The 12,695-nt window shown below is 38.6% G+C and overlaps 1 protein-coding gene across 1 annotated transcript in view; it reads left to right on the forward strand.

Moving 5' to 3' along the window:
- The first annotated feature begins 3,412 nt into the window (after positions 1-3,412).
- The window catches only part of ZC3H11D (zinc finger CCCH-type containing 11D), a 34,585-nt gene continuing 25,302 nt past the window's right edge, over positions 3,413-12,695 (forward strand). The window contains exons 1-3 of the mRNA XM_089526796.1: positions 3,413-3,466; positions 9,614-9,733; positions 10,760-10,883. Coding sequence (XP_089382922.1) covers positions 3,413-3,466; positions 9,614-9,733; positions 10,760-10,883 — 298 coding nt within the window. The remainder of the gene's footprint in view (positions 3,467-9,613; positions 9,734-10,759; positions 10,884-12,695) is intronic.

The raw sequence follows: 12,695 nt of genomic DNA on the forward strand, positions 1-12,695 counted from the left end.
ACCTTCGGGTGATTTTTCTTGTTTGAAAAGATGATGACTAGCTTTTGAAATCTGAAAGTAAGGGTTTTAGAGAAATACGTGCTTTATAAAATAATATTACAAACATCTGATATGATATGCAACCTACTCAGCAGAAGTAGTTTATTTCTTATCTGTTAGTCATAGGTACTTCTTGTTGATGCATCATGAAAATAAGTGTGCCTTTTCCCCTGTGTCAGACATGGAACTGATTGATACCAGTGCTATTTAGAGTATTTTAAGCTGTGAAACACATGAATAATTGACACTAGCCACAAATACTACTGCATTTTAGATTAAACAAAATCAGCTTGTTCCCTTTTTCAGATGACATCTTCATGGTTTCATTTATGGAAGGAACAGCTGGTGTCGTTGAACTACAAGAACTGTTAAGGTAAACATGTTTTAGGAGGTTGCAAAGCAATATGAACTGTTGTAGCTGGTACTGTTCCATATTCTCCTCTCTTCTATGTCTGCCTTTTAAATAGCCCATTTTTATTATGTCTAACATTTTAAAAACATACGTCCATTACACGGGCAGAATGGAGAATGCACAAGTGAGAAGTGGTACATTTGCAGAAGCATCATTCCCAAAGCTATAGTAACCCTAATAATCCAGAACTGCTTCACAGCTTCAAAGTTCTTTTCACAAATACATGTCTACTCAGATATAATTCCCATTAAGGACTTTTTCACACAGGAGACAACCGTCATTAAATCGTGATTAAATCATACTAATAGCGTAATCATACTAATAGCGGGGGGGGGGGGGGAGATAATAATAATAATAATAATAATAATAATAATAATTTATTTATGTTTCCCCACCTCTCCCAATGGATCGAAGCGGAGTTACAGACTACTTATCATACCCCTGTGCACTTCTCCTGTTCGTGTCCCATACGTAAACAGTACTGGACACGTCATTGGGTAATAAAGGAAACTCCTGTTATTACCCAATGACTCACCCATTACTGTTTATGTATGGGACATGAATGGGAGAAGTGTGCAGGGGTGTGATAATCATCCACCCGATCGCACTATTAGCATGATTTAATGATGTTTGCCTCCTCTGTGTGAAAGAGCCCACTGTTCAGTGAGGCTTACTCCTAAGCAAAAAGATGTAGGACTTCACTTCTAGCAACTCTTGCAATCCAAATCCAAACTCAAATGTGCACACATATCTGACCATGCAAACCATCCACACAGGTATACAGTACACACTGAGATATCTGAGACAAAAAGAATCTCAGTGTCTTTTTCTAATACAGCCAAAGGCTTTGCCTTACCAAGTCAGAAAGTCTTGTTGCAACACAGAATAGCATGACTGTTATAGTATTTGAAAATGTTAGTGTGCCAGTAACTTCTCACCTTCCTTCCATTCCCAGAAAAGTGTGTGGAAGTTTCTTTCCTAGAAACACAAGTAGAATTCCATGTACTAGATGGAAATTGTGGTGCATTGTTCTGTTCATTTAAAATGATAGACATTTATACATTTTTATTTTATTTTAGATATCAGCCATTAAGACTGATTGGTATAGGAGTGAGTTTTGAGGAATCTTATGTGCATTATTACATGTGGAAAAATCAAAACACCCTTTTGTGCATTCTTGCTTGTTAGACTTACATAATTTTTAAATATGAAACCAGGTTCAGCTTTAACATTATGCTTGTTTGCTTACTTATTAAACATATATACTGCTCTTGTAAAATGGCTACTGTTAAATTCCACAGAAAACAATAACAACTATAATTAGAACAATGCATATCATAGTAACAATCCAAAAATAAACATGAAAGGGAACAAAGCCGCTATTCTATCATTGAGTATAATATATTAAACCAATTTAAAAGTTATTAATTTCCTTATAATCAAGGAAAGAGCACCATTGCCCTGCCAGATGAAAAGGAAAGAGGTACTCGTGGTTAAAGCCATTCCTTGAGAATCTCAGAGTAAGGTCAGTTCTGATAGAAGTCTGAGATACAGACCTGTTCTTTCAGGGGAGTGAAAACTCCAACTAGAATGTGCCTGTTTCAAACAATTCAGATTCTGACAGCCACCATAATCTCTTGTCTTCCATGGATTAGTGGCCTAATTAAACCCATTGTTGGTCCTCCTGTGCAATGATCCAGGGAAATTGAATGTCATCAGCAATACGCAAAATGAAACATTCTAATCCAACATAAGTTGGGCTTGATGCAATCTGGACAAAAATATAAACATAATTACAAACTGAAGGCACTAGGAACACACAGTATAATGCCCAGCAATAATTATTACGGATGGGAACATGAATCCCCTTTACTATTTTCTGAAAAGCTGCCTAACCTCAATTAATAGAACCACTGCACTGTTATTTATTCTCAGCTCTGCCAGGTGTTTCAGAAGGATAATATGTTTGATAGTATCAAACACCACTGGTATCAGGAGAATCAATAAGGACAATCTCCTATTGTATATGTCTCCCAGTTAATCATCCATTAATATGATAAAGGAACATTCTATTCCAAAATCAAGCCTAACTTTGTTGGCTGAACTTCTCCACTGTTCTGTGCAGAAAACCTGGATACATATCAGGGAGGTGAGAGTGGGAGCCTTTCCTACTCTACCTTTATCTGACAGTAATTTTTAATACAAGCAGCCTGACTGGGAGAAAAAGAAGAAGCAGGAAGTTGTACTTACTCTTGCCTCTTATGACCAAGCATCTCTTACAAAGTTGAGACTTTCTGCTGCTGCCCACTGGCAACAAGACTGTACTTCCAGATCTAACACAGATGGTCCCCAGACATAGTTTGTGCACAGGTATGTCTGTCATTATAAGTGGCAACCAGTAAGCCCAGGAGACAAAGATATTGGGAGGGGACAGGAGGAAGATGGTGACATTCTTACTTGTCTCATTTCCATCTCTGTGCTTCTGGCAATTATATGAGTTTCCTCTTAATTGATAAGCATTTATGTATATGATAGCAATACAATGAACAGACAACATGGAAATTGCTGTCCTCTTCCTGTTTTGAAAGACACAGGAGTGATGAAAATAAGCAAACACTCCCACCTGGAGGGGTCATGTGTTGTCCTTTGTGATGATGTCATAAGAACTAAGGTAACAATGAAAGAAATTCTGGAAGTTTGAATTTGTACACTGTCTAGCAACCACTTTCAATTTGTGAGCACTTCAACAAACCTGGAGAAGGTACCATCTGTTTTACAATTACTATAAGTAGGCTTTTGAATAGGACTGTCAATTAGAGTATCCCTTTAAGAAGAAATAGAACTTAGATCCTGAATACATCTATATTCAGAACAAAAGGGAGCATTCTGCCCTTACACGCTGATAATTCTTACATTTATATTGAGACATTTCTAAAGGCAGTGGAAGCACAAGAGGTGTCAATGACAGAAGCTGGGGATGACTGCTCTTTCTATTTTCATTCCACCTGTATAAAGGTAAATACTACACAATTTATAATGGCTTGCATCTGTTATATTATTATGCACTCCCAACCTTTCTAGATCCAGAGTATTCTAATAGAGAGTGCCATAAAGTTTAGAATGCAATGCTATACCTTTTTACTTGGAAACAAACTCCATTGTATTCAACAGGGTTTACTCCCAGGTAAGTGTGCATAAGATTGCAGATTCAGTTATCTTTGGATGACAAAATGACTGGAGACTTAACAGTGTTGTTTTAAGGCTGCCAAATTGAAAACGGGAATGAGATAATGTATCTTTAATGGTTGTATACAAGAAGAAAGTTTGGCAGCTGTTGCTTTTCACAAAAGCAAAACCTCTAAAATTTCTTCTTCTGTACAACCCTTAAAGAAACAAGAGCACTCTTCCGTTTTACTCTAGCAACCCTACTTTTTAAGAGTAATCTTTTTTGCATCATGGAAACAAATGGGTGTTGAAGGAGAAAAGTCAGAAAGGGATCACAACATTTAAATGAGGTAGGGTCATGGGGAAGAAACCTTTTGCTTTGACATAAAATGTTGTACAGTAAATTTATAGTGATTTTAAATTAGGTTAAACATCTACAAAATGTTCTGTCATATTCCAAGGCATGATATGATATGATAATACCTAGATTACTGAAATAAAATACAAAGAACAAGCTGGACATACATAGTTTGGAAATAGTACTTGCTCCTTGGGTGAATCACACACTCTCACCATAGAAAACCATGTGATAGATTCACTTTAGGGTCACTATAAATAAAAAATGACTTGAAGGCACACATCAGCAAATATATGCCACTGCCTTTCATTGTTCAATTGCTGCCACTGCATGCTTTTCTAAGGAACCTATGGCCCGGTACAGATGGGCCCTTTGCAGCGTGCCCATGACGTTCCATGGTTGCTCGGGGACGGGGCGTACACACGCCCTGCAACCCAAGCATGTCATGGGCGCGCTGCAGCTGTGTGGCACCATCCAGATGGTACATGCAGCGATGAAGTGCCAGCAGCACAGTGTCCAAACAGGGCTGTGCTTCTGGCCTGTCATCGCGCTGTCACTGGTGCTTTGGTGCAGTGCAAGTGTGCCGCAAAAAGGAGCCACTTCAGTGTGCTCCTTTCTTGCTGCGCAGCAGCGCCGTGCAATTTGGTTGCTATGGCGCTGCTGCGGAGCAAGGAGAGGCACTTCCCCAGCACCTCTTTTTGGCGCTCTGTACTGCACCTTAATAAAGTTGGTTCAATTGCTTGTTAAATATGGAATCCTGAGCTACCAAGCCAGAGTCCATCTGGCACTGTATTGTAAAACCTACTACAAGACTCCTTAGTTTTTGAAGATTTCTCTTCAGCACTCAGGGGCTATGTAGACCACCCCTCAAGGGCGGCATACAGCTGCACCTTTCCTGGCTGGACCGGGACTGCGGCAACCTCATGCTGTGGCTCTGATCTGGGTTCTGGAGAGCGCAAAAAGGAGCTGCAAAAATCAGCTCCTTTTTGCACCCTCCGAAGGATGCCATCATGTGGATGCAGTGCCAGAGTCACTCCATGATGCCCTGGGGGCAGAGTTAGGGCATCCAGCATCAGGACACTGCACCCTGATTCTGCCCACAAGCCAGCACAAAATGCTGGTCTGTACAGGGCCTCAGTCCTACAGCTCACAAAAAGTCTCCCATACAAAACCCTGCCTCAGTCCACACACCAATTTCATTTAACTTTGTCTTGTTACTTGCGTTTTGCAATTACTCTGCTTCACTTTGTTTCTCATGTTTTAAAACTTCCCATGGTTGATTTTTGTTGTTGTTGTTTTGTTTTTTGTTTTTTGGTATGGTTCTCTGCCATCCTTCATCAGAGAGATAATAATTTGATCCTCTCACATGAAAAAACTGAGTCCCAAAAATGTTTTATTGTTCTCCCTCTGCCTTCTTGCCTCTTGTGATCAGTGTTCATCTTCTTCAAGTTCCATCTTGTGTCTCATTCAGAACAATAAAAGGCTATCCTAGTTTACTAGCACTACTAATGACAATTAGTCTAGCATGCTGGTAGACCCAGCATCCATTAATGCCACCGCTTCCCCGAAGAGCTTCCATACATTTAATGCTGGATTAACAAGCTTGTGGCTCCATGCCTTTCTAAGTAACATGTTAACAAAAATTAAGAACAGAACGGTGTTATTCTCCCATTAATTGTTATTCTCCCATTAATAGTTGATGCATTTCTTCTACAGTGTTTCTTACATATTCTTCATAGTTATTGTTGGACTACAGTTTCATCATCCCCACTGAGCATTCCAATGATTAGGAATGGTGAGAGGCATAATCCAATAACACATGGGTATCTAATGTTAGAAAATTTTGCCTGGTATCTAGATTCTACATTACTTACCCACTCACCAATGTGGAATATAAGTATTAATAAAAGAAAGAGGCACTATTACATGAAGATGATCCCTTCAGACTCCCAATATCTCCCTCCCTTTAAAAAAAAAACCTACCAAAAATAGTGAGAATTGTCCTATGGCAGTACCTCCAGAACCTATACTTGGCCTGCTTTTTGAGATGAACAGGTTTCACTGGCATGAGTACAAGACAAAATGATGGATGTAATGCAGCATGCCCTTTAACCCCCAAGCAAGTTGTCCTCAGATATGATGGAGGTCACTTTTCCATCACCAGCATACAAGGAACATCCAACTATTACTGTGGCTGACTTCTGTACAAGGAATAAAAGTGTACCATTTTTTACATTGCCCCAAGAAGCAAAATACCTTGGGCTGCTCTTGAGGAGAGCAAGGATATCAGCCTTTTTTCAGCATGCAATCAGAATACCATCCTGTCACAAGCACCCTGAACTTTTAGTCTAGAAAACAACCACTAAATATATTTCCTCTGATGATTTCTGCTTCTCTTTGCTTTCTGTCTGAGTAGAGCTCCCTGTCTATAGAGATTCCACCTAGGCACATTTCCAGTCAGATTTTCTTTGTGAATGAAAATTATGATTTGCCAGGATCCTCAGAGCTACCTTAAATGAATCTCAGTATGTTCCTTTCACAAAGCTCCTTGAATCTGTTTCAAATTATTGAACAGATACCTTTCCCTTCTTATTGCTGTCACTCTGCATTTATTTCTGGTCTAGCTTTGGAAAGCAACCTTGTTGGGTGCAAACTGCTAATCTCTATCTTGTGTCAGACTGCTTCCCTCACATCCCCTAGTAGTTTCCCCTTTCTATAGAAATAACAAGCAATAGCAAGTATATTTCTATATACATTTCTACATTTCCCTTGTACATTTATACAGGATTGCAGCAGGTTTTACCCTTCCCTCCTCAGCTGGAATTAGCAATAAGAAAAAAGTTCAATTTTTGCCAATGAGGTCTCCTCCCCACATCACTGCTTTCAGTGGAAGGGAGATTTTTCCTGGAGATCACAGCTGGTGTGGAAACTCCCCAACCATTGTGGTCCAATAAAGCCCAATAAAACCATCAGGAAGTTAATTTTTTAAAAAAGCCCCACAACTTTGATATTTATATCACGTGTAGTTAGGCACATATGTAAATATGATTGCCATCACATTTAGTATCATATATGACTAGGTCCTCCTTCTTTCTCATTTGTAAACCTCACTAATAACTTCAGCCTTCCTCACAGTGGTGGATCTGGAAAGACTACAGAGATTATCACACTCTGTTTAAACTGACTTATCTCTCATGGGATAAAGTCGAATTTAAATTTAAAAGTAGGTGTTATTGCACTCAGTCACGGCTGGGCAAGTGCAACCCATCTGCAGTCTAGACACCACTCATGCTTATCCAGTGACTTTTCAAAAACAGCAAGCTCCCATTTTTGAAGAGCTGCTGGAGAAGCATGGCTGAGGTCTGGGCTGCAGACAGGTTGCACTCACCTGGCCTTGGCTGAGTGTGATAACACCCACTTTTAAATTTAAATTTGACTTTATCCCGTCAGTTTAAATAGAGTGTAATAATCTCTTACATCTCATTGTAGCAACAGGGGATTGCTAGAAGATGTTAATAAATGTGCTTTGTATTTGCTATGTATTGTCAGATCTATCAGAAAATTGCTTGGGCAAGTCAGTTCAGCTGAAGAGAGGTTGCACAGTAGAGTTGGTGGAATAATATACCCTTTCTTGTCAATAGCTCAGATTAATGTATAATTGTTTCTCTTCAATTCTGTATTTGTAACTTTTCTGGAATTTCTGATATTTCACTAGCGGTAGTAAGAAAATGATTCCAAGTTTGTGAAGTCGAAGGCTTCCATGGCCAGCATCCATAGTTTTTGATGGGGTTTTTGGGCTGTGTGGCCATGTTTTATGATTCCAAGTTTTATGCCTGGAACATTGTTGTTGTTGTTAGCTGTCCCTGAGTCAACTCCTGATCATGGCAACCCTGTGGATGAGACATTTCCAAGAATCCCTATCCTCCACTGCCTTGCCCAGATCCTGCCAGCCCTTGCCCCTGATCGACTCTATCCATCTGGTCTGTGGTCTTCGTCTCTTTCTTCTACCCTCTACCTTTCCCAGCATTATTGATTTTTCTAGTGACCCATGCCTTCTCATTATGTGTTCAAATTACAGTAGTCTCAGCTTGATCATCTTAGCTTCCAAGGAGCGCTCTGGTCTGATCTGTACAAGAACCCATTGGTTTGTCTTCTGGGCTGTCCATGGTATTCTAAGTACTCTTCTCCAGCACCACATTTTGAATGAATTGATTTTCATTCTGTCTGCTTCCTTCACTGTCCAGCTCTCTCATCTGTACATGGTAATTGGGAATACAATGGTCTAGGTGATGCTGATTTTAGTGCTCAGATGTATATCTTCTTCAGTATTTTGTCCAGTTCTTTCATAGTTGCCCTTCCCATTCCTAGTCTTCTTCTTATTTCATGATTGCAGTCTCCATTCTGGTCAATGGTTGATCCTAGATATAGAAATTCTTTAACTTTTTCAATTTCCTTGTTGTCTAGACTGAATGTATGTATTTCTTCTATGGTCATTATTTTTGTTTTCTTTACGTTCAGTATCAGACCTGCCTTTGCACTTTCATCTTTGACCTTCCTTATTAATTGTTCCAGTTCCTTAATGTCTTCTGCTAATATTATGTTGTCATCTGCATATCTTAGGTTGTTAATATTCTTTACTCCTATATTAACTCCTCCTTTTTCTGATTCTAATTCTGCTTTTCTTATGATGTTTTCAGCATACCATCATATTTTTGCAATATGGTCCCTAGTGCCTCTTCCTTTTCTGAATCCTGGAGTGCACCAAAAGAATAAGCATGTGTTTCATAGACTACAAAAAGAATTTGATTGTATAGATCATGAAAAATTATGGAACACACTCAAAGGCATGGGGGTGCCACTACATCTGATAGTCCTGATGAGGAATCTGTACCAAGGACAAGAGGCTAGGAACATACAACTGTAATAATTTTGAGAACAAATGTAGCTATAGCCTTTTATAAAAATAATTTCAACTAGTGACATCGAAATGCTATAATTAGTATATGATAAACAGGTTGGGTGTAGGAAGGACTGTCTTCTTCCATATGAGTCAGCTCATACTCTAAAATGATCAGAGGTATTCCAGTGCTTCCTGGAGGTAGAAGACCGTGATGGGAGAGAGACTTTTGCTGGTTCTTGTGCTATGTTTGTAAAAGTCTCTCTCAAAGGTGGTTTGCCTGTCAGCAAACCTGATGGATTTCCAGTACTAGACAAAGACCCTTTATTTGTTCACACCTTCCAACATGTCATAGAAATGAGTTGTTTTATATTTTATTAGCTGTTTTTAATAATAATAATAATAATAATAATAATAATAATATTTATATACCACCTTTCTAAAAGATCAAGGTGGTTTACAAAATTACAGAAAAATGCATAAAATGCATAAACCATTTACATAAGCAAATAAATAAAATACCTAAACAGTAAATAGTACATAATGTATACAAACTAAAATTCCATCCTTTATCCCTTAACTAAAATACAACCAATTTTTGACTGAGTATTTTTAATTTCTAATTGTTCTTACATGAAATATTCTGTTCATTGTGGAACATAATTGATGTCTGGCCAAAACCACATTTTAAACAAGGCATACTGCATAGCTGTTTTCAAACCCTTTTTTCTTCCCTATACAGGGATCAAAGTGTCGATTCCGTCACTGTGAAAAAGGCATTGGCAGTGACACTGTGTGCTCATTATGGAGAGAGGGAAGATGTTCCCATCAACTTTGCAAATTTAGACATATGGAAATACAGGTAGACGCGACAAGCTCTTTGAAGTGGCCTCTCTTGAAGTAGAGCTATTATAAGTATTTATAGGCTGTCTCTCACCTCTGCCAATGCAAATGTGACATCTTAGTTTCACATTTATGAAGCACAATGTCCCTTGTGACACCCAGATAACAGCTTTGGAAATAATCAGACATCTTTTTATCAACTAAAGATAGCATTGGTTTACATTTTCTGCCCAGCTTGAAAAGCTGAATGAATGCATTACATTTTAAGGGCTTCTCCATCTGTACTTTGATTCAGCTTTCTACTCCCATAACCCTCCTCTTTGAGCTATGGTAATAGAACATTTTATATCTGAGGGTACACAGAAGAAAAATTAGCTATCTTTAAGTCCTAAGTCTTATTAAGTCTAGTAACGACATTGTTCTTGGCTTCAAAGGATTCATGGTTACAGTCACAGTGATTTAAAGGAACCTGGTAAAAGTGTTTTACTGCAGGACATATAGATTGAGTCAAAACAGCCTTAATGGAAAAAGCTTACAGAGTGCTACAGCTGGTACATTCTGTAGCTGTTTTCATGACTTGAGTGTAAGTTGTGTCACAAGCAGAACATATTTGGGTTTGATTTAGCTTTTCTCACAAAATGCTACAGTGGAAAGATTAAAATAGACCTTGTATGTAGGGATGGCCATCTTCTATAAGTGGAAATAAACTTTTGGGTCTAGTCCACTTGTGTAAAGGGAGTGTGTAACATGGAAAGAACTAGAAGCCCATTTCTTTTTTGATACTTTTAAGATCTTCTCGCTAAACTTATGTTGCAAACAGTTGGAAAACTGGCTAGAGCAATTTAGATTGTACTTCTAGATCACACTTCTGTGGGTCTCTGTTTATGTCTTCGGAGTGTTCCTTGCTAAATAGAAACTAGCAGAGTCATTGATGATTATTATTTCTCATCTACTGTTTTTCGTAGTTTTGTTTCATGAGCTCCATCCATGATTTGTATAACATCTGAAAAGTATTAAATATGGACTCATCTATGTTTCTCCATAGCAAAAATACAACAGCATCTCATGTTTCTGGGAAACACAGCCTTTGGGCTGCATAAGAATCAGTTGTGTCTTCCATCACAGGAAACCTCGTAATATAAATGGACTTTTTTTGCCACCTAGTAGTGGTGAGTACAAATATTTACTGAAATAGAAACATTTAAATGTATAGGAATATTTGGTATCTCCATTAAGCAGAGTATAACAGATCTAGTGCAATATGAACCTCGAGCAGGAACTCAATGATGCTTTTGTAAGGTTAAAAAAAAAGAGGAAAACTCAGGAAATCCATCTTACCATAAGAAAGGAACAAGAAAATAAAACAAGAAAAGTAAATCTATACTAGGTTAGAAGAGCCTCTAAAAGCTGTCTCTCATGCGGGGATTTCCTAGTAGCTATTATTGGGGCTGAAGTCCCATAGATGTTCTCTTCTCAGATAAAGAAAACAAAGTGACTATCTAAAGCAGTGAATCTAGAGGGGTTAAAAAAAATCTAAGGAAGTAAGAGAATTTCCAAGTTTTTTCCTTTTTTGCATAGATGGTTTTTGTTCACAAAAAAGGGCTGAAACTCCAAAAACAACAACAAAAACTCAACAAGAGCAACAACAGTGAAACCCCCCCACCCATACTGATGGGGTACATTCATTTTTGAAGATATCCTATATCATCATGGATAAGTATTCTTTGTCCCTGAACAGATGGACCAGAAAAGTACAGGTTCAGCCTGTGCTATTTTGGCCCGAATGTTCACCCAAGTTAGTCCTTGGGCTGGCATGGGGATGGTCAGGTGTTTACATATCCTTCCCTCCACTGTCCTGGCGATCTGCTACTGGTGCATACTCCATATCTTTCCATGGTATTGCTCATACTGAGAAGCTTTTCGTTGCTGTATCTGATGCAGAAGTGAGCACCTGGCTGCACCCATGTGGCAAGGCACCCAATTTCTGTTTCAGATGTGGCAATTGGGGGTGTGTGTGTGCATAAAGGTAAGGATTGTGTGGAGTCCGCCTAAACAGACAGGGTTTGCTGCAAGTTTTCAGGAATCTCTGCAGCAAACCAGGGATCAAATTACCTATGTTAAGGGCTGTTTACCCTGGCATCAGGTTGGATCCACCAGATCTATGTCTGGTCTGCCAAAATTTCTCCTGATCCTAGCCCTCGGGTTTTGGCCTGCATCATTCAAACAGGACCAAGCAAGACCAGGAAGAACATAGGCTTTCAGCCTGGATGGACAGTTCTTTTACCTCTCTATCCATGAGCTCCATAATTCCTAAATTCCTTTGATTTAAAGGACTATATGTGGCTGATTTAAACAATACTCCAGTTGAAAACCACTCATGGAAAACTACTCTTCTTTGCTCTGTGCAGCCACTCATTATTCTGAGCAACTTGAAACCACTTGAAACAGACAACAACAAAACTATTTTTGGCAGGTTTTGTATAGATTGGCTATTTTTAGTGGAAATACATATTAATGGCCACTTGACCCATATATCAGCTAACCGCAGACCTTGGTATGTATCTTGAATTGCAAGAATCAGCATAAATCAGGAGTTACTAAAAACCAGTTTTACTGTCCCATATATATATATATATATATATATATAATTCAGAACACTTTGGGGGATTCAAGGTACAGTTGTTATCTTGTGACTAAAAGACTGTCTAGTCAGACAGCTTGCTTCTCTAACTTGTAGAGCTTGCTTAAACTGAGTATTATTATAGGAGCATTTAAGTATCCAGTGTTTTTTCCTCCATAGCAAATTTACCATGTGAAAGCTGGATTGAGCATTCAAAGACAAGAGAATGAGAAACAATATGAATAACTGATGGATTGTGTAACTTAGAAATCTCGTATTTGCATGTACGTAGTCAGAAGATGAATGTTGTATTTTATATTTAGTTATGAGAGTATGGTGCTAATACAATGGATTTTACTCT

The sequence above is a fragment of the Sceloporus occidentalis genome, unplaced genomic scaffold (assembly GCF_023333645.1).
Source record: "Sceloporus occidentalis isolate IW3139 unplaced genomic scaffold, rSceOcc1.0.p SCAF_5, whole genome shotgun sequence".
NCBI lineage: Eukaryota > Metazoa > Chordata > Lepidosauria > Squamata > Phrynosomatidae > Sceloporus > Sceloporus occidentalis.